The 26917-nt window shown below is 37.8% G+C and overlaps 1 protein-coding gene across 1 annotated transcript; it reads left to right on the forward strand.

Moving 5' to 3' along the window:
• Nucleotides 1-356: 356 nt before the first annotated feature.
• On the forward strand, nt 357-26457 carry pth2rb (parathyroid hormone 2 receptor b). The gene is made up of 13 exons (XM_055218488.2): nt 357-1461; nt 2020-2122; nt 7778-7888; nt 7961-8076; nt 8330-8427; nt 12633-12816; nt 14602-14755; nt 17277-17337; nt 18782-18848; nt 20709-20803; nt 24422-24560; nt 24711-24752; nt 25034-26457. Exons 1-13 carry the CDS (start codon nt 1402-1404, stop codon nt 25598-25600), a joined length of 1797 nt encoding a protein of 598 aa, XP_055074463.2. The 5' UTR covers nt 357-1401; the 3' UTR covers nt 25601-26457.
• The last annotated feature ends 460 nt before the right edge of the window (nt 26458-26917 follow it).

Genomic DNA, 26917 nt, shown 5'->3' on the forward strand with positions numbered 1-26917 from the left:
CAGAAAGTATTTGATATTATGTGTTTATGTGTAGCTTAGTTGTTAAGCATTGCGTTGGCAGCGCAAAGTTCATGCGTTCAAACCCAGGGAACACACACAGCTGATCAACTGTAATCCTTGAATAAAAAAGTCTGTTTGGGTGAAAAAGGTCTGCCAAATAATAATTGCAATAATAAAAAAGCTAAAGATCTTTAATACACAGAATAAAAAAGACCCTGAGATTACTTTTCACATATCATTTATTTCTCTCACAGCTCAGGTGCCTGAGCGCGACTTAAAACAGGTCAATCTATTTATCCACAGCGGAAATTTAACACTCCTACGTGATTTAGCTATGTAGCTATGTCTTTTACTGCAGACATCCAATGCCTACATATTCAGACAATCGTATGTACTGAGCGCGTCCGCGAGCTGAGGAACTTTGGTGCGTCAAGCGCTCGTGCGCATCTGCGTTTCCGACGCCGTGGACAAAAGAAGACCCATGGAAAGAATACAACGCTTTATCTTTTTACATAAAAAACAATATGAGCAATGAAATCATTTTAAATGTGAAAATATTCGTTTAGTTTCGGTACGGAGAGCTCATGGAATATTCTATTTCGACACCGATTTGTTTAGTAGGATATTTTCGCGGGATGAAAATTTTAGGGACTTTAATTAATTTCTTATTAACCGAATTTCTGTCAGATTGTTTTTCGCGTGGGTTTAGATTAAGCCATTGGCATCTTTTAGACAAGTTTTTCTGTGTCTATGAATCTATAATAAATGTTGATATTAGTAAGATCAACTGCTCTTTTATTTAAACCGCGTAACGTTGCTCCTCCGCGGATTTATTTAGCGCACTCTGACATGCGATCAAAACTTTTGTGTTTTGCGTCGATGTATTAAAATGCTAGCTGCTAAATCATACACAATTATTTGGAAAAAATAGACTTGTTTAATGTATACCCAAATGGGTACACCCTCTCCCCATTTGGTTATCCCTTGTATTTGTATTAATTTATTGGCACCCACAACTGAGCAGATGCACGAGAGAGATTCCTGCTGAGGTAATTATGCAAAGTTACGCATTCTCTTTAAGATCTTGCGTAGTCATACTTAAACATTGGCAGGAGATCTCAAGGGTTCCTCCCCAGTGCTTTGGATTGCGCGGAGGTACAACACCTGTCTGGTTTGTCTAAAGGTCTCTTTCTGCTCTACGTGTTGATATTCAAATCATTTTACGTGCAAATATGAAGCTGGATGAAACGATGTTTCTGTATAATGCGCGCACATTGCGCTTTACGCGCTGAGGGACACCGTGAGAACCACCGACAAAACACGCATTTGTATAGCGTATTTAATAAGAAACTGAAGATTGAAGAAGTTTTTTAAGGATTGAAGGGAAAATATAGCATCGAAATGTGGATTATTGCACTGTGGATGTTTGAAGTTTTGCTTGGTACCTCAGTTGTAGCGCAGGTAAGACTGGTCATCTTTAATTTATGTTAAAGCCATTTATTACAATATGTATAATTGTAACAAAAAACATTAATCTGAAGTGTTGGTGTTTTGGATTATATGTTTAGTATTTAAATAATTTATTCGTTTTATTTATGTATCATTGAAAAATTATTTTTTTATGTTTGACTTGTTTAGTTTTCTACAGATCTACTAATTCATAATCATAATTATAATGATGTGGAAAAGTTGAATATGTAAATTTTGATATTGTGAGTTTGAGAAATTGCATGCAATGTTGCATCACTAAGCTGTTGAATGTTATTTCATCGTACAGGTATGTGTGTTGTGCAAATGATATGGATATAATATACATTATATACAGTATCCCTGCATTTTAAACTTAAACCATCATTCACCATAGACAGAAAAAACAAACACCCAACCCTATCTATATGATTCAGGGTTAGAAATTAGGAAGGATTGGTTTTATAACTGGTGGTTTTACAACAACAAATCTTCTGACTGGAGACCAAGAATTGAGGTTAAATCCATTCTCTGATTCATGTTTGTGTTCAGCATTTAGACCCTGAGGTTGGCTTAACAGCTCGGGAACAAGTTATCCTGTTGTATGATATTAAACTCCAGTGCCTTCAGAACATCTCCGAACACAACCCTACGGGTAAGACTGTGGATATCACTTCTCTCTTCTTCTAGAACGAGCATTGTTTTGATGTTTAGCGGGCGAGATCATTTGCATGTCAGTATTGTCAGATGAAAGTGATTCATTCACAACACATTAATGCCCTTATCGGTTAATTTGCGGCATATAAAAGCCTTTTAAAATATGAATTACCCATCTGATGCAAAATGCATGAACGTACCGAGACATCTGAATCTGCTTAGATCAGATCAACTCACTGATACGATTCAACAGAATCTTGGATTTTTTTGGGGGTAGGCTCATTTGGTTTTTAAACTTGTGCGTCTGTGGTGGGTCTTATCTTGCATCCAACTGTCAGTCACTCGGCATGGAGTCTTGAAGAATTTAGACACTGAATTATTTAAAAGCCACATAGTTTGTGTGTCTCCCCACTCACAAATAGTCGTAGTCTACAAGTCCTCACCAAAGACATGGGACGGGTCACGGGAGCGACATTGGGTCGCTGTTGTGATAGATTTACAAAAGTTGGCCGTATTTAATCCTAACAACACTCGCTGGCTTCCATTCATCTGATCGGATTTCATACAATTCATACATTTTTTATTGTTGATAACATGGAAAATGTAAACAAGCAGATCTTAATTCAAATATGTTTTTATGAGTAATTGCTTTGTGCCATATGGATTAAAAATGATTCACATGAATCAGACTTGCATCATCATCACAATACTTTAGATTGTAGGGGATTGTAATGATGTCACATGCCCTTTGAGTCACTGTGTTGAGATCAGATGATGGTGCATGATGTTTACCATCACACTTCTCCTGTTTATTATCCACACGCTTCTGGCTTTTCATCCACAAGTTTGCCAGTTGCGTGACCGGGCATGCCGAGTTGGGATTCAGAAGGGTGTCTGGCGAACCGCATAATTCCGAATTATGATGCTGAGGCAGGTGCGACGCCAAAATTTAGCAGATGATCACAAGTAAATCATCAGAACTTGGAAGATTGAAAGCAAATGAGGAATGGTTTCGCACAACCATTAAACAGTCTCAAGCCACCTTTCCATGACATTCGGACACAACTGTTGAGGTTTGCCCCCTAGTGGCGGTAATAATGAAGTTTTCAAGTTTAATCGTAAATTCGTGCCAACATGGGAGAGAGGCTCATTCCAGCGCAAGAGCCTTCAATCTATGAATATTCACTATAGTGGAATAAATTAATGAATATAAGTGAACGAAACAATAAACAGCTATGACAAAGAGCGCCAATATTTTTGGAGAGAACTAAGACTAAAAATAATAACGTGTAAATATATATATATATTTTTTTAATTAACAGATCCAATGCTTCAAAGGGATTTGAAAATTACGCATCCACAGATGGTGGCCTCTTAGTGGGGTCAACAGGTTAATTGTTTTATCATCACGGTGGTAAGGTGTTCTGAGTGATATCTAGGGTGTTTTGGGTGGTTGTTAAGTTGTAGCTAGAATGTGCTGGTTGGTTATTAAGTAGATGCTAGGTTGTGCTGGGTGGTTGCAAGTGGTAACTAGGGAGTGTTGGGTGGTCATTAAGTGGTAGCTAGGTGCTGGGTGTTCGTTAAGTGGTAGCCAGGATGTGCTGGGTGGTCGTTAAGTGGTAGCTAGGGTGTGTTTGGTGGTCTTTAAGTGGTAGCTAAGATGTGCTGGGAGGTCTTTAAGTGGTAGCTAGGATGTCCTGGGTGTTTGTTAAGTGGTAGCTAGTAGTGATGGGGACAAGACCGCCTATGCAGAGTCCAGACAGAGTCTTTGAAGGGTCGAGAACAAGTCGAGACTGAGGCTGTTGGTTTTCAAATACAGTCGAGTCCGAGTCAAGACCAAGTCTTTGAAGGGTCGAGACCGAGTCCATTGGTTTTCAAATACAGTCGAGTCCGAGTCAAGTCCTCAAACCCCAAGGATAGATTTGAGGTTTGGGTTAGGATGTCACTTTAACTATTGGTTTATACTATTTTTTCCCTTGGATTTTTAAACAATTGTCGCTGACATTAGGGTTAGAGTTGGGTTTGGGTTAGGATGTCATTTATGTTACAGAAAGTTATTTTAACCCCAAACCCACGCGAAAATGGTAAGAAAATAGGAAAAACAATTGAGTAACCAATACGTGAAACTAACACTGAAAAGAAAGTCCGTGGTACAGACACGGAAAAATGCGGAGATCCGTGACAATAATGTCCTGGGTGTTCGTTAAGTGGTAGCTAGTAGTAATGGGGACGAGACCGCCTATGACGAGTCCTAGTCCTGACCGAGTCTTTGAAGGGTCGAGACTGAGTCGAGACTGAGTCCGTTGGGCTTCAAATACAGTAGAGTCCGAGTCAAGACTGAGTCTTTGAGGAAGCAATTCTGAGTGGACACCGAGTCCATTAGGAGTAAAGACCGAGTCGAGACCAAGGCCATAAACACGTCAGTTTTCATATTCATGATTTAATATTACAATCCAGTTAATAATCAACAGTTAGGCCTACAGACTAAGCTAGAATGGGAATTGTTTAGGGGAGCAGTCTTAACATCTTAATGGACCATGCTTTAACTATTATTAAAAAAATCCCTACCACATGCTTCATCTTCTGCCTATTTTTCTAAACTGCTTCAACAGTGCTGATCTGTCATCAACATGTTAAGCCCACCCTGACTTTTTAATCCTAGTTAGGACATGCAGAGCAAATTAAAATGTTCTAGTGGTATGTCTAAATTAGTAGGCTTAGCTACTTTATAACTTTTTCCAATATTTCCCAATTTCATGCAGTATATTTGCATTGCACCATGGGATGTCATTTTCAAATATTGTCCGTCAACATTGGATTTTATTATTATTGTTATATGTTGTGTGGTTTTTTTATATGAACATAAAAATGCGTTGGTCTTGAGGACTCCCACTGTGGTCCGAGACTGAGTCAAGACCGAATCTTTGAAGGTGCAAGTCCAAGACAAGTCCGAGAAACCAGAAATCAGTCTCAAGACCGGTCTCGACTAGAGTACTACATCACTAGTAGCTAGGGTGTGTTTGGTGGTGGTTAAGTAGTAGCTAGGGTGTGTTTGGTGGTCGTTAAGTGTTAGCTAGGATGTGCTGGGTGGTCGTTAAGCGGTAGCTAAGACGTCTTAGGAGTTCATTAAGTGGCATCTAGGGTGTATTGGGTCAACATGATCTCACAAAGTTCCGTGGTATAGTCACAGAATATTTTGTTCATTTATCCGTGTCATTGTCACGGATCTCTGCATTTTTCCGTGTCTATACCACAGACTTGTTTTTCATATTGTTTTTCATAATGTTTTTCAATTGTTTTTCATATTTTTTAACCATTTTTGTGTGGGTTTAAGGTTAGATTAGGGGTTTACGATGTCACTTTAACTATTGGTTTATACTATTTTTTTCCAGATTTTTTAACAATTGTCGCCTGACGTTAGGGTGAGAGTTGGGTTAGGATGTCATTTTATGTTACAGAAAGTCATTCTAACCCCAAACCCACGCGAAAATGGTAAGAAAATAGGAAAAACAATTGAGTAACCAATATGTGAAACTGACACGAAAGTCCGTGGTATGGACACGGAAAAATGCGGAGATCCGTGACAATGACATGGATAAATGAGCAAAATATTCCGTGACAACCTGATCTCACAAATTTCCTGTTTTGTCCTATTTTCTTACCATTGTCACTTCGGTTTAGGGTTAGATTTACATAAAATGACATCCTTACCCAAACACAACTTTAACCCCAACGCCAGGTGACAAGTGTTTAAAGTTCGAAAATATAAAAGAATAAAGCAGAAAAAATAAACCAATACCTAAAGTGACATACTAACGCAAACACCAAATCTAATCCTAAACTGAAGCGACAATGGTTTGAAAAGTTGATTAACCAATCCGTGAGATTGCGGAGATCCGTGAGAATGCCACGGAAAAATGAGCAAAAAATTCTGTGACTATCCCAAGGAACTTTGTGAGATCATGTTGTCCGTGACTATAACACGGACATTTGTGAGATCAGGTTGGTTGGGTGGTTGTCAAGGGGTAGCTAGGATATGCTGGATGGTCATTGTTAATTGGTAGCTAATGTGTGTTGAGTGGTGGTTGTTTAGTAGTAGCTAGGATGTGCTCTGTGATCGTTAGGATGTGCTGGGTGGTTGTTAAGTGGTAGGACGTCCTGGGAGTTCATAAAGTGGCATCTAGGGTGCTTTGGGTGGTTGTCAAGGGGTAGCTAGGATGTGCTGGGTGATCATGGTTAAGTGGCTGCTAATGTGTGTTGGGTGGTTTTTTATCTCGTAGCTACCGTGTGTTTTGTGATCATTGGGATGTGCTGGGTGGTTGTTAAGTGGTAGGTAGGGTGTGTTGAGTGATCATTAAGTGGTAGCTAATGTGATTTGGGTGGTCATTAAGTGGTAGCTAGGGTGTGTTGGGTCATAGGTAGTTGTTTATTGGTTCGAAACTAAAGAGCTTTTCTATCTGTTTTACTGATCTAGTTGCTTGGAAAACGAAGCGTATGAATCCTTTACAACTCATTAAAGTATTTCGAAATGTTTTAACTTCATAACGATTTTTTAATCCGTTGGTTGTTTTACTACAATATTGTGCTTTAACAAAGACCTTTTCTTTTCAAAAAGGTTTAATCTACTAAAAACACAACAAACATGAAAGCCGCAGAAAAAAGGTTTCCCATTGTTTGAAAACATAATAGAGGTAATAAGTATGGCCAGACTGTAGTATGCCATCGCTAAACTGAACCTTGATAATTTTCCATGGCAACTGTCTGAACATGCGAATAATCTATTAATACTCTACCTCTAATGTAGGAAAATATGAAAATAAAATCCTTTATTATTATTATTATATACCAGGGGCCAATGTAACTGCATAGGGGTTAGTTGCAAGGGCTATGTCTCAGATCTTTCTCTTAATGTCTCTTTAGAAGAAACAAAACTAGAAAATTAAAGGTGACATTTGAGGTTTCATTTCCATTATATAAATGTATATATGGGTGTAATTGCATTCATCACACAGTAAATTTAGTAATGTGGGCATCCGAAAAGGTCAGATGTTCTACAAAAGCTTCAAAGGAATAAAAATGTGTAAAAAATGACACGGTGATGATGAACGATCGACCTGATCTGTTTTTCTCAGGCTCGGTTGGAAACCGCAATGCAATTGTTATGATACGGACAGCACTGGTTGCTCTTTCTTTCAGCGGTGTACGGCAGACTGACAGATTGAATTGATCTGCATGGTTCCCTCTTTCATTCTGAATGAAGCTCCAGAATAGCATCACGTTTTTGTACCATCCTTTACACTCCTTTGAGTAAATTGACCAGTCAGTGAGTTTTTCCATTCAAGTACTGTACCTTGCCCTTTTCCTACGCTTTTCTGCGGGGGTCGGATCAATTGCATGACGACATGCTGACGCTTAGATCAAAACACACAAAAGCGTTGAATCAATCTGCCAGACAAAAAGAGAAGACATGTATATAGCCATAGGTATACAACAAAACTAACGCAACGTGGGTGCATAATGAATGTGAGATACACTTACATTTAGGCATTTTGCAGATGCTTTAATCCATCCAAAGTGACTCACTGTGCACTTCAAGATCGAACCCTTGACATTTTTCGCCATTGTAATTGTGGTTTACACATTGTGTTTGCAGATGAAGTATGTTCTCCTGGATGGGATGGATTGGTTTGCTGGCCCCAGGGATCCCCGGGAAAAGTCACCAAAGTCCCATGCCCCAGCTATATCTATGACTTCAACCACAAAGGTACATTTCACCCACGTCTTCAAAAACGATCAAGGTTTCGATTTCTGGTATAATGAAATTTCTTCTTCGTAGGGTTTGCGTACCGTAAGTGTGACTTTAATGGATCATGGCTTTCGGTGGAGAACAGAACTTGGGTGAACTATTCAGACTGCCTACACTTTCTGACTCCTGGGATTGGAAAAGGCAAAGTAGGTTATTAGATTGAGGAAAAGGTTATGGTGAATTTTTCATAATAGTAATCTTGTCAACATCTTCGTAACAATTTGATCGTCTCAGTCTGTACATCTTAGCAAAAGCGTCATTAGATATACAGATTCAAATGTTAATGGTTTGTAAAGTCAGAATCATTCAGAAATGTTTCGTAATCATCAGGCCGTTCCTGGTAAAAAATGAATCGTTGACTCATGAACTTGATGACAAATAAACCTGTTTTATTTTTAGAGAGACTTCTTTGAACGCCTTCACATCATGTATACGGTGGGCTACGGCGTGTCCTTCAGCTCTCTGCTAGTTGCCATTTTCATCATTGGATACTTTCGGTAAGTTAACATTGAGTGCATTTACATGCACAGTCTTACGTCAATTACGTAAATCTGACTTTTTTCATGTTTAAGTGCTATAATTGGGTCCTCAGTGCTTTTATCAACCTAGAAAATGTGAAAAAAAACAACTCAGTAACTTAGTTTTGGTTAACCATTCTCTGCAAGCATGTAAAAAATAGGTAATTGAAATTTGCCTCCCCTTGTGATGTCATAAGGGGATAATACCGCCACTTAATCTGCAGTATACAACCACGCCACTGCCATTTAGTGGAGAGATCAGCTCATTTGCATTTTAAAGGCCACACCCAAAAGCTGCCCATTTTGGCTCACACCTACAAAGTGTCAATTTTAACTTGTTATAATAAATTATCTATATGATAATTTGTGCTAAAACTTCACATGTGTACTCTGGGACACCAAAGATTTATTTGACATCTTAAAAAAGTCTTGTGAAATGTCCTCTTTAATAAACTGATAACGTGTGGGGTCATGTAAATGCATAAACGGTTTTCTTTTATCGGAGAAAGCCCATAAACGGCTTAAGCAAAAACTAATCGGCAAAGTTTCGCGATTTCGCATTGCATGTTAACACTTTAACTGGCTTTTTCGCAGTTTTGTTCATTTGCAGTGGTGAAAAATAAATCTCATACACGGAAGCAAGACAAAGTAACGCATAAAAGTTTACGCTCAACTCAAGCAGTTGGCAAGAAAACCGTGAAAATGTATACTCATGTTACATTTACAGGTTCTGAAGACATGACAAGAGATATAAAGTAATAATAATAATAATAATAATACGTTTTATTTATATAGCGCCTCAAGGACACTTTACATCAAAAGAAGAAAAAAAAACAATTTTAACAAGATGACAATGATAATGGACACAAAAGATGACAATGATAATGGACACAAAAGTACAGAAGAGACAAAGGCAGGTCCGAAAATACAAAACGGGAATTAAGAGGCAAAACATAACATTCACAGAGAGTTTGGAATGAATACAGCGTAATCAAATCAGCAGGAGTAGCATTCAGAAAACAGGTGGGTTTTGAGTAGTGATTTAAATTCAAGTATATTATTTACACTGCAGAGAGAGCGGGGAAGAGAATTCCAGAGTTTGGGTGCAATAGTAGAGAAAGATCTGCCCCCCATTGAAGAGAGGCGATACCGAGGGATAACAAGAAGACTAGAGTCAGAGGAACGTAGTGAGCGAGTTGGGGTGTAGGGAACGAGCATATTGCAGAGATAAGGGGGAGCCAAACCATGCAGAGATTTAAAGGTTAGCAGTAGGATTTTGAATTTAATACGATGGACTACCGGGATCCAGTGGAGATCTTTCAAAATTGGAGTGATGTGGGCAGAACGCTTAGTGTGAGTGAGAAGTCTAGCAGCTGAGTTTTGGATATATTGTAACCTGGAGATGGAGCTGACAGGTAGACCCAAGAAAAGACATGATGATACAAATGCATGGATGACAGTTTCAGCATCTTTGGTACTGATGAATGGGCGGAGTTGGGCAATGCGGCGGAGGTGGAAAAACGCAGATTTTGCAATGGAATTAATATGGGACTGAAAAGAGAGTGTTGAGTCAATGATTACACCTAGGTTTTTGACAGTATTGGATATTGTGATGTGAGAACCAGCAATTTCACAGGTGAAATTTGAAGAGATATTGGCGGTTAGTGACGGGGTTCCAATAAAAAATTATCTCAGTTTTATCCATGTTAAGTTTAAGGAAGTTAGAATTAAGCCAATCTTTTATGTCCTTTACACAAGCTGAAATTTTGTCAATTTGGGGAGGTAGGGTGGGTGTGCAAATAGAGTATAATTGAATATCATCAGCGTAAAAGTGATACTTGCATGGCGTTGTAAAATCTGACCGAGAGGTATGATATAGATTATGAATAAAAGGGGCCCAAGAACGGATCCCTGGGGAACACCTCGCTTCAGGGGGACAGTAGGTGACTTGGAGTCCTTAACTGAGATGAAAAACTGTCTGTCTGTGAGATAGGAAGAAAACCAGGAAAGAGCAGAACCAGAAATACCCAAATTAGAGAGACGAGTAATGAGTAATTCATGAGAGATGGTGTCGAAGGCAGAGCTGAGATCAAGTAGCAGAAGTATGGAGAGAGAGCCAGAATCAGCAGAGAGCAGTAGATCATTCACTACCTTTACCAGCGCAGTTTCAGTACTATGGAGGAGGCGAAAACCAGATTGAAAGGGATCGAGGAGATTATTTTTAACCAGAAAAGACTGGAGTTGGGAGGCTACAGTGCTTTCCAGCAATGAACGGTAGATTTGAAATAGGGCGGTAGTTAGATAAAACTTGGGTTTCTTAAGAACAGGGGTAACTGCAGCAGTTTTTAGTGGCAGAGGAAATGAAGCAGAGGTAAGAGATGTATTGATGCAGTGAGAGATAGGTGCAGAGATGGAATAATGGCAAAGTTTCAGGAGAGAAGTAGGAGCAGGATCAAGATGACATGTAGAAGAGTTGGATTTCATAATTAACTTAGAGACTGAAGATGGGGTTGTCAGAGAAAAGCTGGACATATTTTGACTGGATAGATTTGGTGGATGGTTGAGCATTGTATCAACAGAGAAGCATTGGTGGACGACATCTGTCTTTTCAAGCAAATAATTCATGAAGGAGTGGCAGAGCTCATTAGAAGCTATGGAGTCTTGAGGTGGAGGTTTAGTAAGTTTATTTACTGTGTTAAATAATGCTTTTGGCCTATTACTTGATTGGTTAATTGTGGCGGAGACAAAACTAGAGCGAGCTGAGATGAGAGCAGATTTGTATATTTTGAGATGATCCAGAAAAGCTAAACAATGCACAGTTAGACCAGTTTTCCTGTAAAGACGCTTGAGCCGTCTACCAGCAGCCTTAAGGATACGAAGCTCAGTGCTATACCAAGAAGAGGAGTGGGTGGAAGGGACACGCCTAGTCTTAATAGGGGCATGTTGCTGTAAGATATCAGAAATCGTAGATTGGTATGTAGATAATATAGCGGAGGCATATAGTATGGGTAGGAAAATGAACATGCTGAGTCAAATTGAAACATTCAAGTATCAACCTGATCTCACAAATTTCCGTGGCATTCTCACGGATCTCCGCATATTTCCGTGGCCCTGCCACTGACTTTCTTTTTCTGTGGCATTCTCATGGATTGGTTACTCAACTGTTTTGTCCTATTTTCTTACCATTGTCGCTTCGGTTTAGGGTTAGATTTACATAAAATGACATCCCTACCCAAACCCAACTCTAGCCCCAACGCCAGGCGACAATTGATTCAAGTTTAGAAAATATAAAAGAACACATCAGAAAAAATAGTATAAACCAATACCTAAAGTTACATACTAACGCAAACACCAAATCTAATCCTAAACCGAAGCGACAATGGTTTGAAAATAGGAAAAAGCAGTTGAGTAACCAATCCGTGAGAATGCCACAGAAAAGAAAGTCTGTGGCAGGGCCACGGAAATATGCGGAGATCCGTGAGAATGCCACGGAAAAAGAGCAAAAAATTCTGTGACTATCCAACGGAACTTCGTGAGATCATGTTGCAACGTATAGTTAAGACAGATTTCCCTTTTTTTCGGCTTTTTGAATGACTATATGTGCTGTAGGCGGTGACGTTACTGCCTGCGAGAAACCTGACAAATCTCCAAATTCCATGTTAACGCAGTTTTCTGCATAGCCTATTTATTGATTTGCAGGTAAACGCACAAAAACAGCAGATTTTTAATAGTTTATTCTGGGCATGTAAACATACTCATTAAAGCAGATTCACACGGCGGACTTTGGCTCCAACCGGTCAGAAAAACATGCTGAGTCCAGGTCCTACACAGCATGTACTGAAAATAAACTTGTTCCCATCCGAGTGCTCGGCATTCAAGGGTTTGTGCAGGATGAATTGGATGTGGTCTTCTTTTTTAAAGTTCTTCAGATTGTAAATTAAATGAAGAGTTCCCCCGAAGGTTATTAGTGAACAACTTGTCCTTTGCTTTTTTAATTAAAGCTCCTATGAAGAAGTATTATAGTGTACTTGACCCACTTACAAAATATGGTTCACATTATGTCGGTTTTATTGGATTCGAAAAATACCGTCAAAAACAGCGCCTACATTATAAGATAAGAATGCATGATATCTAAGATGGTATCCTAGCATTTCATCCTCAATCTCTCATTGTTTTTCCCTCAGGCGTCTTCATTGCACTAGAAACTACATCCACATGCATCTATTTGTGTCGTTCATGCTCCGCGCGGTCAGCATCTTCATAAAAGACCGTGTGGTATACGCCAACGGTGTGCTGCAGGAGTATGACACTATGCTGATGGACAACATCAGCACCATCTCCATCTCTCCCCTCGACAAGAGTCAGTATGTAAGTGTGAGGATGATGACCATGGTCGAGTTTCATTTAAGTTCATTAGATTAAAGTGTGTAGTTGAGCTTATACGCTAGATTGCTCACAATGAATGTCATTAAATAGTGTTAACTATTCAAATTAATTTGGCAGAGGTTCACTTGAGGCTGATTAAAGCTTTGTTTGTTCCTGAACTATGTAAATGAGTTCCTGCAAACTGTGGCGCTAGTTCAGATTTCCGAACTGTAATATGAAGGACTATTAAAGCGCAGTCCTGGACAAAAGCCCAAATGAATGCTAATATATAAAACTTCTGGCGGTGCGCAGATCTGAAGATAAATCTAAAAAAACAAACAAATGCTTACACGAAAAATGCAGAATTTTAATTTGTGCGATAAAATTAAAAACATATCCGCTTTAAATTAATCATGCTGCATATATTTTAATTTAGCCCCTGGAGGTGAAAATATAAAAAAATTGTTAGAGCAGCTTACATTTATTGTAATTAATAAAAAATAATGCAATAACGTATATATTATATACATAAAATTATAAAAAAATGACATTTGTGTTATACTTTTAGTAGTTTTACCAACAACGGTCATTAGGTGTCAACGCTTTGCTGCAGACTGTTGTAACAAATTAATAAATTACTGTCACGGCATTATTATTACTGATATAAAATATAAAAAAATACATTCTTAGACCTTTACAACGATATTTTTGTGATGGTTTACATGCAAAAATATTGAAGTAAACAATAGTTTCACATGCGCATGCGATAGTTTCACGTGCGCCCGCGATACTTTTGCGTGCGCACACAATAGTTTTTACTTGCGCACGCAATAGTTTCACGTGCGCCCATGAAACTAAACGCGATACTTTCACGTGTGCACACGATAGTTTTTACGTGCGCACGTGAAACTAAACTTTGTTTAATTTTTGCTCCATGTCCCCTTAGGGGCTCCGTATTCACACAACTCGAAAATATATTTGTTAAAATATTTTAAAATATACTAAAAATATATTTTGAAATACAAAAATGTATTTTTCACCAATATATATTTTGGCCATTTTTGTATATTTTGAGATATATTTTAAAAATAAATATATTTTAAAGCATTTACAGTCGCATTGGAAGAAAAAAACTTTGTTTATGTAGCATGTACAAACTTGTAAAAAACATACAGTAACAGGTTTGAAAGGTAAAATTAAGTATATATTCAACTGCAAAAATATACTTTATAAAATGTATATTTTATACATACTTTATAAACTGATATTTTGGTCAGGAAATATATATTTTGTATTGACGGTTTCAGCAGTAACAACATAAAGAAGCGGCTGTCGCGGTCCGCACGTAACTTCCGGTAAACTCAGCTAATAATAAATAACCACAAAGTACTTTAAACGTAGTTTATTTATATAACAAGCAAAAAAACAACACACAGATTACCTAGGAAACCAAAAAAAAATTTTTCTTTTCGACGAGGCATTTGTTCAAGAGATCAGTTTAGCAACTAGTCAGACCATTCAAAAAAAAAAACGAAACCGGAAGTAAAGTTCGGATCCAGACGTGTATCACGTGCGTCCAATGAAATCGTCTATTGCCCCTAAAATACATTTTTGAATTACAAGTTATATGTTTAAAGTATATATTTTTAAATAAAAATATTTAATACATTTTTACTTTCTACAAAATGTATTTAGCATATAATTAAAACACATTTTTGGCCAAAGAAATCATGAAAGGTTAAGGCCGTCTGATTGGTTGATGTGGTTTAACAATTATTTGTATTTTCGGTTGGCTGTAAGATTACCGTCTTGTTCTTTATCTACTTCCTTGCCACAAACTACTACTGGATCTTAGTGGAGGGGTTGTATCTCCACAGCCTCATTTTTATGGCCTTTTTTTCCGACTCCAAATATTTGTGGGGATTCACCCTCATAGGTTGGGGTGAGTGTCAAAGTGTCTTGGGATCAGCGGTTGTTTATTATTTTTTTATGTTGTTTACTTTGCCTTGCCCAGGTGCAGCCTGACCAATTTCACAGCTTGATATAATAATCTCGATGTGAGGTTTTTATTATGTCTGTTTCCATGACTTGTTTTTCTTTCCTTTGATATGATATGTCTCATTTTAAGCCTATTTATTCTTGGTTTATGTGGCAGATGGTCGCCGGACAAGCCAATAGACATCTTTAAAATGCTTAACTTTTAGGAAGGCTCCTGCATTTTTAAAGACTTTAGTGTCTTAACACTCAACAAACCGTGTGTAGGATAAACAGGTGAATTATATGTAGAGACAACTTTAAGTAAGCAGAGTGAACATGAAGTAATTCAGGCTGACACACTAAGTCTAAACACACGCTTGGTGCTTTCAAAACATTAATCTGTTAGAGCAGTCTGTTAAATGAACTTGTCTTAACCATAGACTTTAAAAAAGATGGACGACGCGACGTTGCCTCCTTTCATTATAATGAATTGAAGCAAAAAATGTCCGACCATGGTTGGGGAAGTGTTGGGGAAAGTTACTTTTAAAAGTAATGCATTACAATATTAAGTTACTCCCAAAAAAAGTAACTAATTGTGTTTCTTAGTTACTTTTCATGGAAAGTAATGCTTTTGTTACGTTTTAGTTACTTGTTTTGCGTTACTTTTTCTTGGCTGAGGCTTGATCTCTTTCAGGCCTTGCAGGTGTTTTTTATGACTGAAAAGTTCTGAATTGAGAAATTGCATATTTCATCACAAAAAATATCGAGCTATGGCCTGCCAACTCAGGTTCTGACTCAAACCGTTTCCACACAGGTGCATAATGTGACTATGTTTAGTTTAATTCAGTACATAATTTTTTGTTGCCAGCCAGCGCCAGCGTTTTTCATGATTTTCACAAAAGTTTAATGCCTTCCAGAAAATGTTCTTCTTCAAATATATAAACATACAATATACCAAATGAAAGAACAGACCCTTTCAAACAAAAAAAAAAGTTTCATCCTACCTTCAGTAGTTCTTTTGTAATCAGCTTTTGAATATGGGAAGGTTTCTGCAAAAACACCACATTTTGAGCAAAAAGCTGAGATAATTCCATTTTTGTGACGGACTTTTCATAGAGATCCCATTCAGAGCGATCTTTAAAACAGACACGGACATGCAGCAGCTTGCCATAGGGCAATACTTCCGGTTTTAAAAAGTTGCGGAAGGGCACCTAGTGGATAATAGCGTTATTGCGGAAAGACGGAAATACTCGTCATTGGCGGGGAAGCGTTTTCTCTTGATTGACGAGATATCTTGTCAATGGGGGGGAAGGAGTTAAACTAAAAAAAGTAACTTGCATTACTTTTTTAAAAAAGTAACTCAAATATTATTGTGTAAATTTAAAAAGTAATGTGTTACTTTACTCGTTATTTTTAGAAAAGTAATATTATTACGTAATGCACGTTACTTGTAATATGTTACCCCCAACACTGGTCGCCGCCATGTTATGTAAAAACATCAGTTTGGAGCCAAAGCATGTGCAGAAGGAATTGTCCGTGGAGCCAGATGCAGAGCCACGGTATCAAACTTCCGCTCAAACGCTTGCGCGCCCAATTCCTAACGACACGCCCCGTTTCTATAGCATCAATTTACTAGGAAAAATGAAACTTATCACAAAAATGAACAATTTAACATATATCAGCGTGATAATAACTACCTTAAAGCAACACCAAATAGTTTTTTTTTACCTTAAAATAACGTTTCCAGAAAAGTTTCAGTGGTTCATCCACTCAAAACAGGGTGATAGGCACTTTCACATTCGCTTTGCAGCCCTCTATCGGCCAAAACTGCACTAAAGAAGTTTCCAACCGTCGGGTCGCAGTCCTGTAGTTCGAGTGAAAACTACAAAAACTTGCTTTACGGCAGACCCACAATCCAATCAGAGCCAGCTATGCTGCAGTATTTACGACAGTGGTAATGAACAATTACGCTTCTAACCTGTAGGGGGAGCAAAGAGCAAAAACTCTTTAGTGTTGTTTTAAAGGACCAAAACCATCTTTCAGAAAATTTGATTGGAAGTGTAAAAAATTTGTTTTTATTTAGAGCAGAGTTCCATTCGTTTGAATGGAGAGGGCAGGGTTTATGACTTGTACTGCAGCCAGCCACCAGGGGGCAATCAAAGAACCTGGTCTTAACCAATGGCATCAGTTTGGGGCGGGGCTAGCTGCTTGTACGACCAATTGGCTAACAACCTTACATTAACTAGACATAATAATACACAGCCCTTAAATATTCCACAGAAATAATATACTTCCCCTTTAAATTCGAAAGACCATCGGCCCTCTTATTTTGAAAGGCTTTTGATTTGATCATTTTGTCTAATATAAAGTGTTGGGAATTGTGTTGTTCCTCTGAGGTTGTGCTGTAAGTGTCGAGCATGTTTCTCTGCTCGTTTGGTGCATTAACGTTTATAAATCCCGTCATCTTCTAATTTGTTGGTCCACAGGTGTTCCAGCACTCTTCGTATCCACCTGGGCTGTCGTCAGGGCAACGCTCGCAGACGTGAGGTGAGTATCGTCTGAAGATAACTCTTCACCCCCCCTTAGTTATGTAGTCGGATAAACATCAGCTCGGTTGTTTTCAGAGCACTGTAACAAGCTACTTTTTTAAAAATGTCACATTGTTGTCGTGCACGGTTGCGGAAGTTGACATAAAATTCATACACGCTTTCTTAAAGGAAAACATATATTTGACTGTGTTCTTACCTCAAGTTAGACAAATTAATACATCTCTATCTTTTTTTCATTGCATGCACTTAATCTTTGTACAGCGCCTTGTGAATGTGCTAGCACCCAGCCCAGCCACATTCACTCCCCAGGATCCAAACAGGGATGAATTTAGAAGCCACCAAACACTTCCATGTTTTCCCTATTTAAAGACTGTTACACAAGTAAGTATGGTGGCACAAAATTAATGGTGGCGATTTATTAAGCGGATAAAAATGAGAACTATATTGTATGGCGGAAAAGCATTTAGTTTGCAGCACTTTGACCTCAGGTGCAGTAATATTGACGGATATTTGAGCGAGAGGGGGAGTAGTCAGGAGTGATGATGTTACTGCGCACCAAGGTTGAAGTATGTATTAGTTCGTCTAAGTTGAGGTAAGAACATAGTAATATGTTGAAAAACGGTGGTGTTTTCCTTTACGAAGTGCCTTAAAATGTGCGGCTTTGTCTGATGCCTTGACGTAATTTCAACTGAAACAGGAAGTTAAGACGTGGCATATTTAGGGCCACCTTTTAAAATAGCCAATAGTATTTAGTTTTTTACAGTCTGGAATCTAATGAGAAGCTGGGGCCACATTTATTAAGCGTGCGTACGCACAGATTTGATCGTAAAGCGTGCAAATGCAAAAAAAAGTGGAAAGTGCTTAGCACCACGTCACGGTTTGAGCAGACGTACGCACTTTTGCTTGTCCGATTGGAAATATAAGCCGAAAAGGATTTAAACATTGATAGCTGCTCTTTTATATGACATTTATTAGGCATCGTTTAAATGCGGAAATTTGCGAACGTTCAGCTGCGCACAATTTCAAGCTTTTTCAAGCGATTTATAGATTTCACGTATGAAAGTGAGGCGTACACACAATTTTTATGCATACATTCATTTTATGAATCACACAAGCGTGCTTTTGAGAAATGATTGTAAGATCAAATTTAGGATGATTTTTAAGCAACATTTTATAAATGAGGCCCCTGAAGTGCAGGATGATAAAAATCATTGCTCTGTATTGGTGTAAGAATGCTTATATCTTCTAAATGCAAATTTTGTCAATGTTTTGGAGTACACTTATAGATATACATATATAAGCAAACATATTCTTAACATCAATTTTGATTTCATGGGGACTTTAAATTTAAACTAAATTAAACCTTATGTAGTCTCTTCAGCTTTGCAGACTGAAAGTCTGTTATTCACTTCAAATAATATTTCTCCTTGACCCTCTCAAAGGTGCTGGGAGCTGAGTGCTGGAAATATTAAATGGATATACCAAGTTCCCATCTTGACAGCGATTGGGGTGAGTCATTTGCTAGTTATTCATAAGAAACAGAAATTCAGGAGAGTATTCGGTGTCACCAAGCTTCACTTAAACTTCATTAAAGACCAATTCTTAAGAACAAGTGTCTTAAATACAATGTTATTTCCATTAGCCCCCCAATTCAACATGTTCAAAACATGATGTTCGTTAAAGAGGTTGTCAAAGGCGAGTTAAAGGGTCGATTTGGATTGCATTGACGTGCGGTGACCGAGCGTGATTGACCGCTTTCATGCACGCATATATTTATCTGCTGGTTGGGCAGATGGAGACATTATGCCGTTAATTATTAGCTTTGCCGAGCACAAACCGTTCTCTTGGTAATGGAGCTCTGATTTAAAGAACCAATGAACCTTTTCACATCAGAAAAGCTGTAATTATGATGTGACAAAACACAAACGTAGTCCCGGCCTCGCATTCGTTGCCAAAACATAAATTAGGGCACGTTTCTCTGAGAGTGTTGTGATGCTTTCTATGTAATTTTGATTACCACGTCCAAACAATCCATCACACATCATTTGTCAAAACATGAAAAATACTGAGGGGGATGAAAATATATTGATTCTTTAAACACGGCAAAAAATGTTTTAAAGAAAAAGAATTCTTAGTATTTTTGTCTTGTTTTCAGTAAAAATATCTAAAAATTCTCAAATTAAGATGCAAATGTAAGTGTTTTCATGCATAAAACAAGGAAAAAAATCTGCCAGTGGGGTGAGCAAAAAATCTTGAACATTTTTCTTAAACACTAAATTCAAGAAAAATTCAAGACAAATTTGCCTACCCAATTGGCAGTTTTGCTTGTTTTATGCATAAAATTTGATATTTTTGGCCTAAAAACTAGACTTATTTTTTAGGTCATATTGCTCATCAAGAAAAAGCATCTTAATTTAAGAATTTTTAGATATTTTTACTGAAAACCATACAAAAATATTAAAACAATTTTTTCTTGAAAATCATTTTTTTTTGCAGTGGGGCTAATGGAGTAAGAAAAAAATCTTGAAAAGTTTTCTTAAACACTAAATTCAAGAAAAATTCAAGACAAATTTGCTTACCCCATTGGCTGATTTTTTTTTGCTTGTTTTATGCACAAAATCACTTAAATTTGATATTTTTGGTCTAAAAACTATACTTATTTTCAGTGGGGCCAACAGAGTAAGAAAAAACTTTTTTTCTTAAACACTTAATTTAAAGAAGAAAATCTCTTAACCTATAAGCAGATTATTTCTGCTTGTTTTAAGCACAAATTCACATAAATTGTATATGATTCGTCTAAAAACTAGACTTATTTTCATTTTGCTCATCAACAAAATACATCTTGAGTTAAGAATTTTTAGATATTTGTACTGAAAACAATACTGAGAAATATTAAGTACACTGCAAAAAATTATTTTCAAGAAAAAAAATTCTTAGTATTTTGTCTTGTTTTCAGTAAAAAAATCTTGAAAATTTTTCTTAAACACTAAATTCAAGAAAAATTTGCTTACCCTTTGGCAGATTTTTTTGTGCACAAAATCATTTGATATTTTTGGTCTAAAATCTAGACTTATTTTCTTGGGTCGTTTTGCTCATCAAGAAAAAGCATCTTACTGTAAGAATTTTTTGATATTTTTACTGAAAACAAGACAAAAATACTAAGAAAAATATTTATTGAAAATAATTTTTTGCAGTGTAGGAAAGTCATTTTTGCAATGTTTATGTAGCAGTTTAAATAAATATTTTTTCAATAAATATTTAAATGCGTTACGATTTTCACGCTTTTCTTTGATTACCCAAGTTACAGATACCAATTAAAAGTTGAAATGCATATTGAGATGAATGCAGTGTGTTATTCTCTATCTACAGCTGAATTTTGTTCTGTTTGTGAATATCGTACGAGTTCTGGCAACCAAGATCAGAGAAACAAACGCAGGCCGCTATGACACACGCAAACAGTGCAGGTGAGTGAGTGAAATTACCGTTGCGTTGATGCATGACCTCACGAGATGATCTGTGTTGTATGATGTTGGATTTGGAAAAACGCAAATGGAATAGTGACGACAAACAAATAGTGACAAAATCAATCTGATTTTTAATACAAAATATATAGGTGTCATTTTATAATATAAATCCTGTGGTATCTACGTAGGGTTTCATGCCGAGGTTCATACCAACCCATGCTGTGACTTCATTTTGTTTTGCTGTGTTTTGTGGGTGTCGTCTGCATCGACAGTGATTTGAAATAGTTCAGAGAGACAGCAGCTGTGCTACCATAGCACTCCTTTCATTAAAACCTTTAAAAGTCTCCCTCTGGTATTTCTCCAGCTAATAGTACAAACTCCATTACTTTATATACAGACATTCTCTTTATAACCTCCTCATGTCTATAATAATAATAATAATAATAATGTTGTTGACAGGGTATCACTAGATGTGTAGTTTGTTCTTGGTGGTTGCTAGGGTGTTGCTTAGCATTTTTTACTTTGTTCTGAGTGGTTGCTAGGGGTTTGTTTAGCGTTTTCTGATTTGTTCCTGGTGGTTGCTAGGGTGTTGCTTCGCATTTTTTATTTTGGTCTGAGTGGTTGCTAGGCTGTTGCTTAGCGTTTTCTGCTTTGTTCTGAGTGGTTGCTAGGGGGTTGTTTAGCGTTTTCTGATATGTTCCTGGTGGTTGCTAGGGTGTTGCTTCACATTTTTTATTTTGTTCTGGGTGGTTGTTAGGACGTTGCTTAACGTTTTCTGATTTGTTCTGGGTGGTTGCTAGGGTGTTGCTTAGCATTTTTAATTTTGTTCTGGGTGGTTGCTAGGACGTTGCTTAACGTTTTCTGATTTGTTCTAAGTGGTTGCTAGGGTGTTGCTTAGCATTTTTTATTTTGTTCTGAGTGGTTGCTAGGGCATTGCTTAGCGTTTTCTGATTTGTTCCGGGTGGTTGCTAGGGTGTTGCTTAGCATTTTTTATTTTGTTCTGAGTGGTTGCTAGGGCATTGCTTAGCGTTTTCTGATTTGTTACTGGTGGTTGCTAGGGTGTTGCTTTGCATTTTTTATTTTATTCTGGGTGGTTGCTAGGACGTTGCTTAACGTTTTCTGATTTGTTCTGGGTGGTTGCTAGGGTGTTGCTTAGCATTTTTTATTTTGTTCTGAGTGGTTGCTAGGGGTTTGTTTAGCATTTTCTGCTTTGTTTTGAATGGTTGCTAGGGCATTGCTTAGCATTTTTTATTTTGTTATGGGTGGTTGCTAGGGGGTTTGTTTAGCGTTTTCTGCTTTGTTTTGGATGGTTGCTAGGGCATTTCTTAGCGTTTTCTGATTTGTTCCTGGTGGTTGCTAGGGTGTTGCTTCGCATTTTTTATTTTGTTATGGGTGGTTGCTAGGACGTTGCTTAGCGTTTTCTGATTTGTTCTGGGTGGTTGCTAGGACGTTAATTAACGTTTTCTGATTTGTTCTTGGTGGTTGCTAGGGTGTTGCTCTGCATTTTTTATTTTGTTCTGGGTGGTTGCTAGGACGTTGCTTAGCGTTTTCTGATTTGTTCTGGGTGGTTGCTAGGACGTTAATTAACGTTTTCTGATTTGTTCTTGGTGGTTGCTAGGGTGTTGCTCTGCATTTTTTATTTTGTTCTGGGTGGTTGCTAGGGTGTTGCATAGCAGTTTTTTTTGTTCTGGGTGGTTGCTAGGATGTTGCTTAGCGTTTTCTGTTTTGTTCTGGGTGGTTGCAAGAGTTTTGCTCAGCATTTTTCCTTTGTTCTGGGTGGTTGCTAGGGCATTGCTTAGCGTTTTCTGTTTGTTGTTTGTGGTTGCTAGGGCGTTGCTTAGCGTTTTCTGCTTTGTTCTTTGTGGTTGCTAGGATGTTGCTTAGCGTTTTCTGCTTTGTTCTGGGTGGTTGCTAGGGTGTTGCTTAGTGTTTTCTGCTTTGTTCTTTGTGGTTGCTAGGATGTTGCTTAGTGTTTTCGGTTTTATTCCGGGTGGTTGATAGGGCATTGCTTAGCATTTTTTACTTTGTTTTGGGTGGTTGCTATGGTGTTGCTTGTTGTTTTGCTAATGTGCTCTAGGTGGTTACTAGGGCGTTGCTTAACGTTTACTACTTTGTTCTGGGTGGTTGCTAGGGTGTTGCTAAGCGTTTTCTGCTTTGTTCTTGGTGGTTGCTAGGGTGTTGCTTAGCATTTTTTACTTTGTTTTGGGTGGTTGCTATGGTGTTGCTTGTTGTTTTGATAATGTGCTCTATGTGGTTGCTAGGGCTTTGCTTAACGTTTACTACTTTGTTCTGGGTGGTTGCTAGGGTGTTGCTCAGTATTTTCTGCTTTGTTCTGGGTGGTTGCTAGGGTGTTGCTAAGTGTTTTCTGCTTTGTTCTTGGTGGTTGCTAGGGTGTTGCTTAGTATTTTTTACTTTGTTTTAGGTGGTTGCTAGGGTGTTGTTTCATGTTTACTAGTTTGTCCTGGGTGGTTGCTTGGCCATTGCTTGTTGTTTGCAAATGTGTTCTGGGTGGTTGCTAGGGTGTGCTTAATGTTTACTACTTTACTCAGGGTGGATGCTAGGGCGTTGCTTAGCATTTTTTACTTTGTTCTGGGTGGTTGCTAGGGTGTTGCTTGTTGTTTTGCTATTGTGTTCTAGGTGGTTGCCAGGGCGTTGTTTAATGTTTACTACTTTGTTCTGGGTGGTTGCTAGGGTGCTGCTCAGCATTTTCTGCTTTGTTCTGGGTGGGTGCTAGGGCGCTGCTAAGCGGTTTTTACTTTGTTCTTGATGGTTGCTAGGGTGTTGCTAAGCGTTTTTTACTTTGTTCTTGATGGTTGCTAGGGTGTTGCTAAGCGTTTTTTACTTTGTTCTTGATGGTTGCTAAGGTTTTGCTTAGCATTTTCTGCTTTGGCCTGCGTGGTTGCTATGTTGTTGCTTCACATTTTCTGATTTGTTCTGGGTGGATGCTAGGGCGTTGCTTGTTGTTCTGCTTTTGTGTTCTAGGTGGTTGCCATGATGTTGTTTAATGTTTACTACTTTGTTCTAGGTGGTTGCTAGGGAATTGCTCAGCATTTTCAACCATCTCATAAAATAGAAACTTTTTTCTAATTTTAAACTGTACAAATGTACAATTAATCAGAGAAAAGCTGGAGGGTATTTTTAATCTACTGGGCTTTTATAGCCTCAAGTGAAATTGTAGGCGGGAGGTTAAAGTCATTAATGATGATGGAGCAGCACAGTCAGGATTTTTTTACTAGTCTATTAAAGAGAATTAGACTTGTGCTCTGAACTGTAAGTAATTAAGCGATTTACATTTCATTTTATCCCATCAAGGATCTCCTGTCCAGACTCTCATAACCTTTTATTTGAAGATATTTTAAACTGGACCCAAATGCCAAAAGACTTTTGACTCTGACACTATTTCTCAAATGTCTCTCTATAATTTTCTCGTATTTCCGTGCTGAGAGCAACCTTGTTTTTAAATGCTTAATTTGTTGTGAAAACTCAGACCGCATTTTGTGTTCTTTTCTGCTTTTAATGGGGAGTTTAGAGTGATTTGTTTTATTTCTGGATTTAATGGAGAAGAATTACATTTTGGATGTTTAAATACCCTCTCCTATCTCATCTATATGTCTACAGAAAGCTGGCAAAGTCCACTCTGGTCCTGGTTCTGGTGTTCGGAGTACATTACATTGTGTTTGTGGGAATGCCGCACACGTTCACCGGTCTGGGTTGGGAGCTCCGAATGTACTGTGAACTCTTCTTTAATTCGTTCCAGGTAAGTCATTTAAAAATATACAGTATAATAAAATAATGCTACAATTAAAATACAGTTTATAACAAACAAAAGTGTGATAAGAGATTGGCTCGCACTGAACATTTGGGATGGTCTTCTAACTTGTTCTAACTATCTGTTGATCTGTTTTAGGGATTTTTCGTGTCCATTATCTACTGCTACTGCAACGGAGAGGTAAACCACACTGAATGCTACGCCTACACTTCAGTATTATTCATAGGCAGCTGTTTTGTTTCTGCACCAGGGAAAGATTGTGTCAAACTGAAGTACATTGTTAAAAAACTAAGAATTTTTATTTGGAGTCACCTTGAAGATTGAATGTAATGTTCTGAGATATGCAAATGTAAACTTTTTTTGGAATATTGTTATAAATGTACTAAATCTGTCCAGCTGAAACTTTCGGCTTTCTAGAATTGAGAGACATGACCAAAAAACCCAAACATCTCTGTTTCCAGGTTCAGACTGAAATTCGTAAGACGTGGCTCCGTTGGACGCTTGCCTTTGACTGGAAGTGTCCCGTGGTTCTAGCCAATTATCGCTACGGGTCGGTTCTGAACAGCAGCGCCAACAGCGTCCAGTCCCAGCTGACCTCTGTGACCCGCAGTTCTGCCCTCCACACCAGCAGGGTGTACCGATGCGGAGGTCAGCCCAACGTCACCTCTTTCATACACACACATTCGCACATACACACCACCCTGCCTGGTTACGTCTTCAGCAACTCGGATATCGAGTGCCTTCCGCCTTCGATTCCCGAAGAGAGCGAGGAAGACGCCAAACAGATCGATTGCATCACCCTCAAAGAAAATTACATCGGCGTACGACAGGAAGCCCTCAGTATATGTTTCGAGGAGAGCGGACAAAGTTCGTATGATGTCACGCTTGGGGAGGCCAGTGGGGATGCTGATGACATAAAGAGGGGCAATGATGTCACTCATACAGAGAACGGCATAAGCAGCGACGATAGGCGTTCTTTATCGTTTAGGTACGACTGTTTGGATCAGGACGGTAACGAAGTGCGCTAAGGAACTTTCTTGGACATTTCTTAGAGACTTAAAACTTTTTAAAAAATATTAAAAGAAATCGATGGGACATTACGAACGCCAGTCACATGGTGATGAGTGCTAAATAATGCATGAAAACCAAGTCCTTGTGTTAAACCCGTTAAATTTTGTTGACTTCTTTATTGGACTTTTCCAACTAACGTCATTGCACCGGTGTACAAGATCGCTTTTATAAAGATATGCTTCGTAAAGTCTTACATTGTACGCAATAGGGTGATTCTCACGAAATCCAGACTTAGAAGGTGTCCAGCATCAGATTTTTAAAAAAAGCCCTTGAAGGCAATTTTTTTTTGCACATATTCGATTAAGGTCTCAACTTACTATAATCATTATTTTTAGAGGATTTAAAAATATTTCCTATAGAATTATTTACATGTTTTAGATTATCATTATCAAAAATTATCATTACCGCAACATGATATTACATTTAATATATGCATTTACAAACTCATGTTTCGGTAATGAGAACTAAAAAGTTGTCTAGGTACTATGACAAACAAAATGTCAACTTTTATCTGGAGAGAAAAATAAGAACTGCTTACCTGGTAGCCATCTTGAGTGTCACAGTCAATTATTTCCCTTCCAACAATTTTTTTTAAATGTTAGTTCATTGAGGGCTTAAACAATGCTTGAAAATTGTTGAGGAGGATGAGAACATTTTTATAACATGCACTGAAGCTTTTTATTTTATAAGATTTTTTAATTATACATTTTCCATGTCAAAGAACCCAAATCCAGTCATGGACACGTTGCGGTAATGAAAATTTTCTTCTTAAATGTGGAAAAAACAACAAAATTTGTATGATGTCATTTGAAATTTGAAATTGAAATTTGCAAAATAGTACATGAAGAGATGTTTGTAACTGTATGCTTCTTATTTTGAAACTCTTACTTTGCAGTTACTTTTTTTATCAAAAAGTTTCATGACACCTCAAAAAGTCTATTTTCGCGAGAATCACCCAATAGTGTTTGTTTTTGCAAATCGTTTGCTCGTATCATTTCCTAAACACAAGCACAATAAATTTCGCCATAAACATTCTTGGTGGAAACCGTTTTTATAACAATTGTTTGCCTTTGAAGAAGGCCCAATGCTTCTAGTTTGAGTTTTATACACTCGATCAGTTGTTTAGCAAGACAATCAGTAGGAAATATGACTTGGCATGCATGTTTTGATTGTACCAAATTTTACATCAGCAGTTTTTTTGTACTGTCAGAAAATCAGTTTTTCTTATCATTTTTTTGTATGTATTGTGCATTGCTGTTTGAAGCGTAATAAAT

This window comes from Misgurnus anguillicaudatus, chromosome 23 (genome assembly GCF_027580225.2).
Source record: "Misgurnus anguillicaudatus chromosome 23, ASM2758022v2, whole genome shotgun sequence".
In the NCBI taxonomy this organism is placed as follows: domain Eukaryota; kingdom Metazoa; phylum Chordata; class Actinopteri; order Cypriniformes; family Cobitidae; genus Misgurnus; species Misgurnus anguillicaudatus.

Excerpts from the sequence above, each read along its gene's own strand:
- pth2rb (XM_055218488.2), top strand. The coding sequence starts at position 1,402 with ATGTGGATTATTGCACTGTGGATGTTTGAAGTTTTGCTTGGTACCTCA. Across the intron at positions 8,077-8,329 it reads CTGGGATTGGAAAAGGCAAA|AGAGACTTCTTTGAACGCCT; the intron begins GTAGGTTATTAG and ends TTTTATTTTTAG. Across the intron at positions 18,849-20,708 it reads CCATCTTGACAGCGATTGGG|CTGAATTTTGTTCTGTTTGT; the intron begins GTGAGTCATTTG and ends CTCTATCTACAG.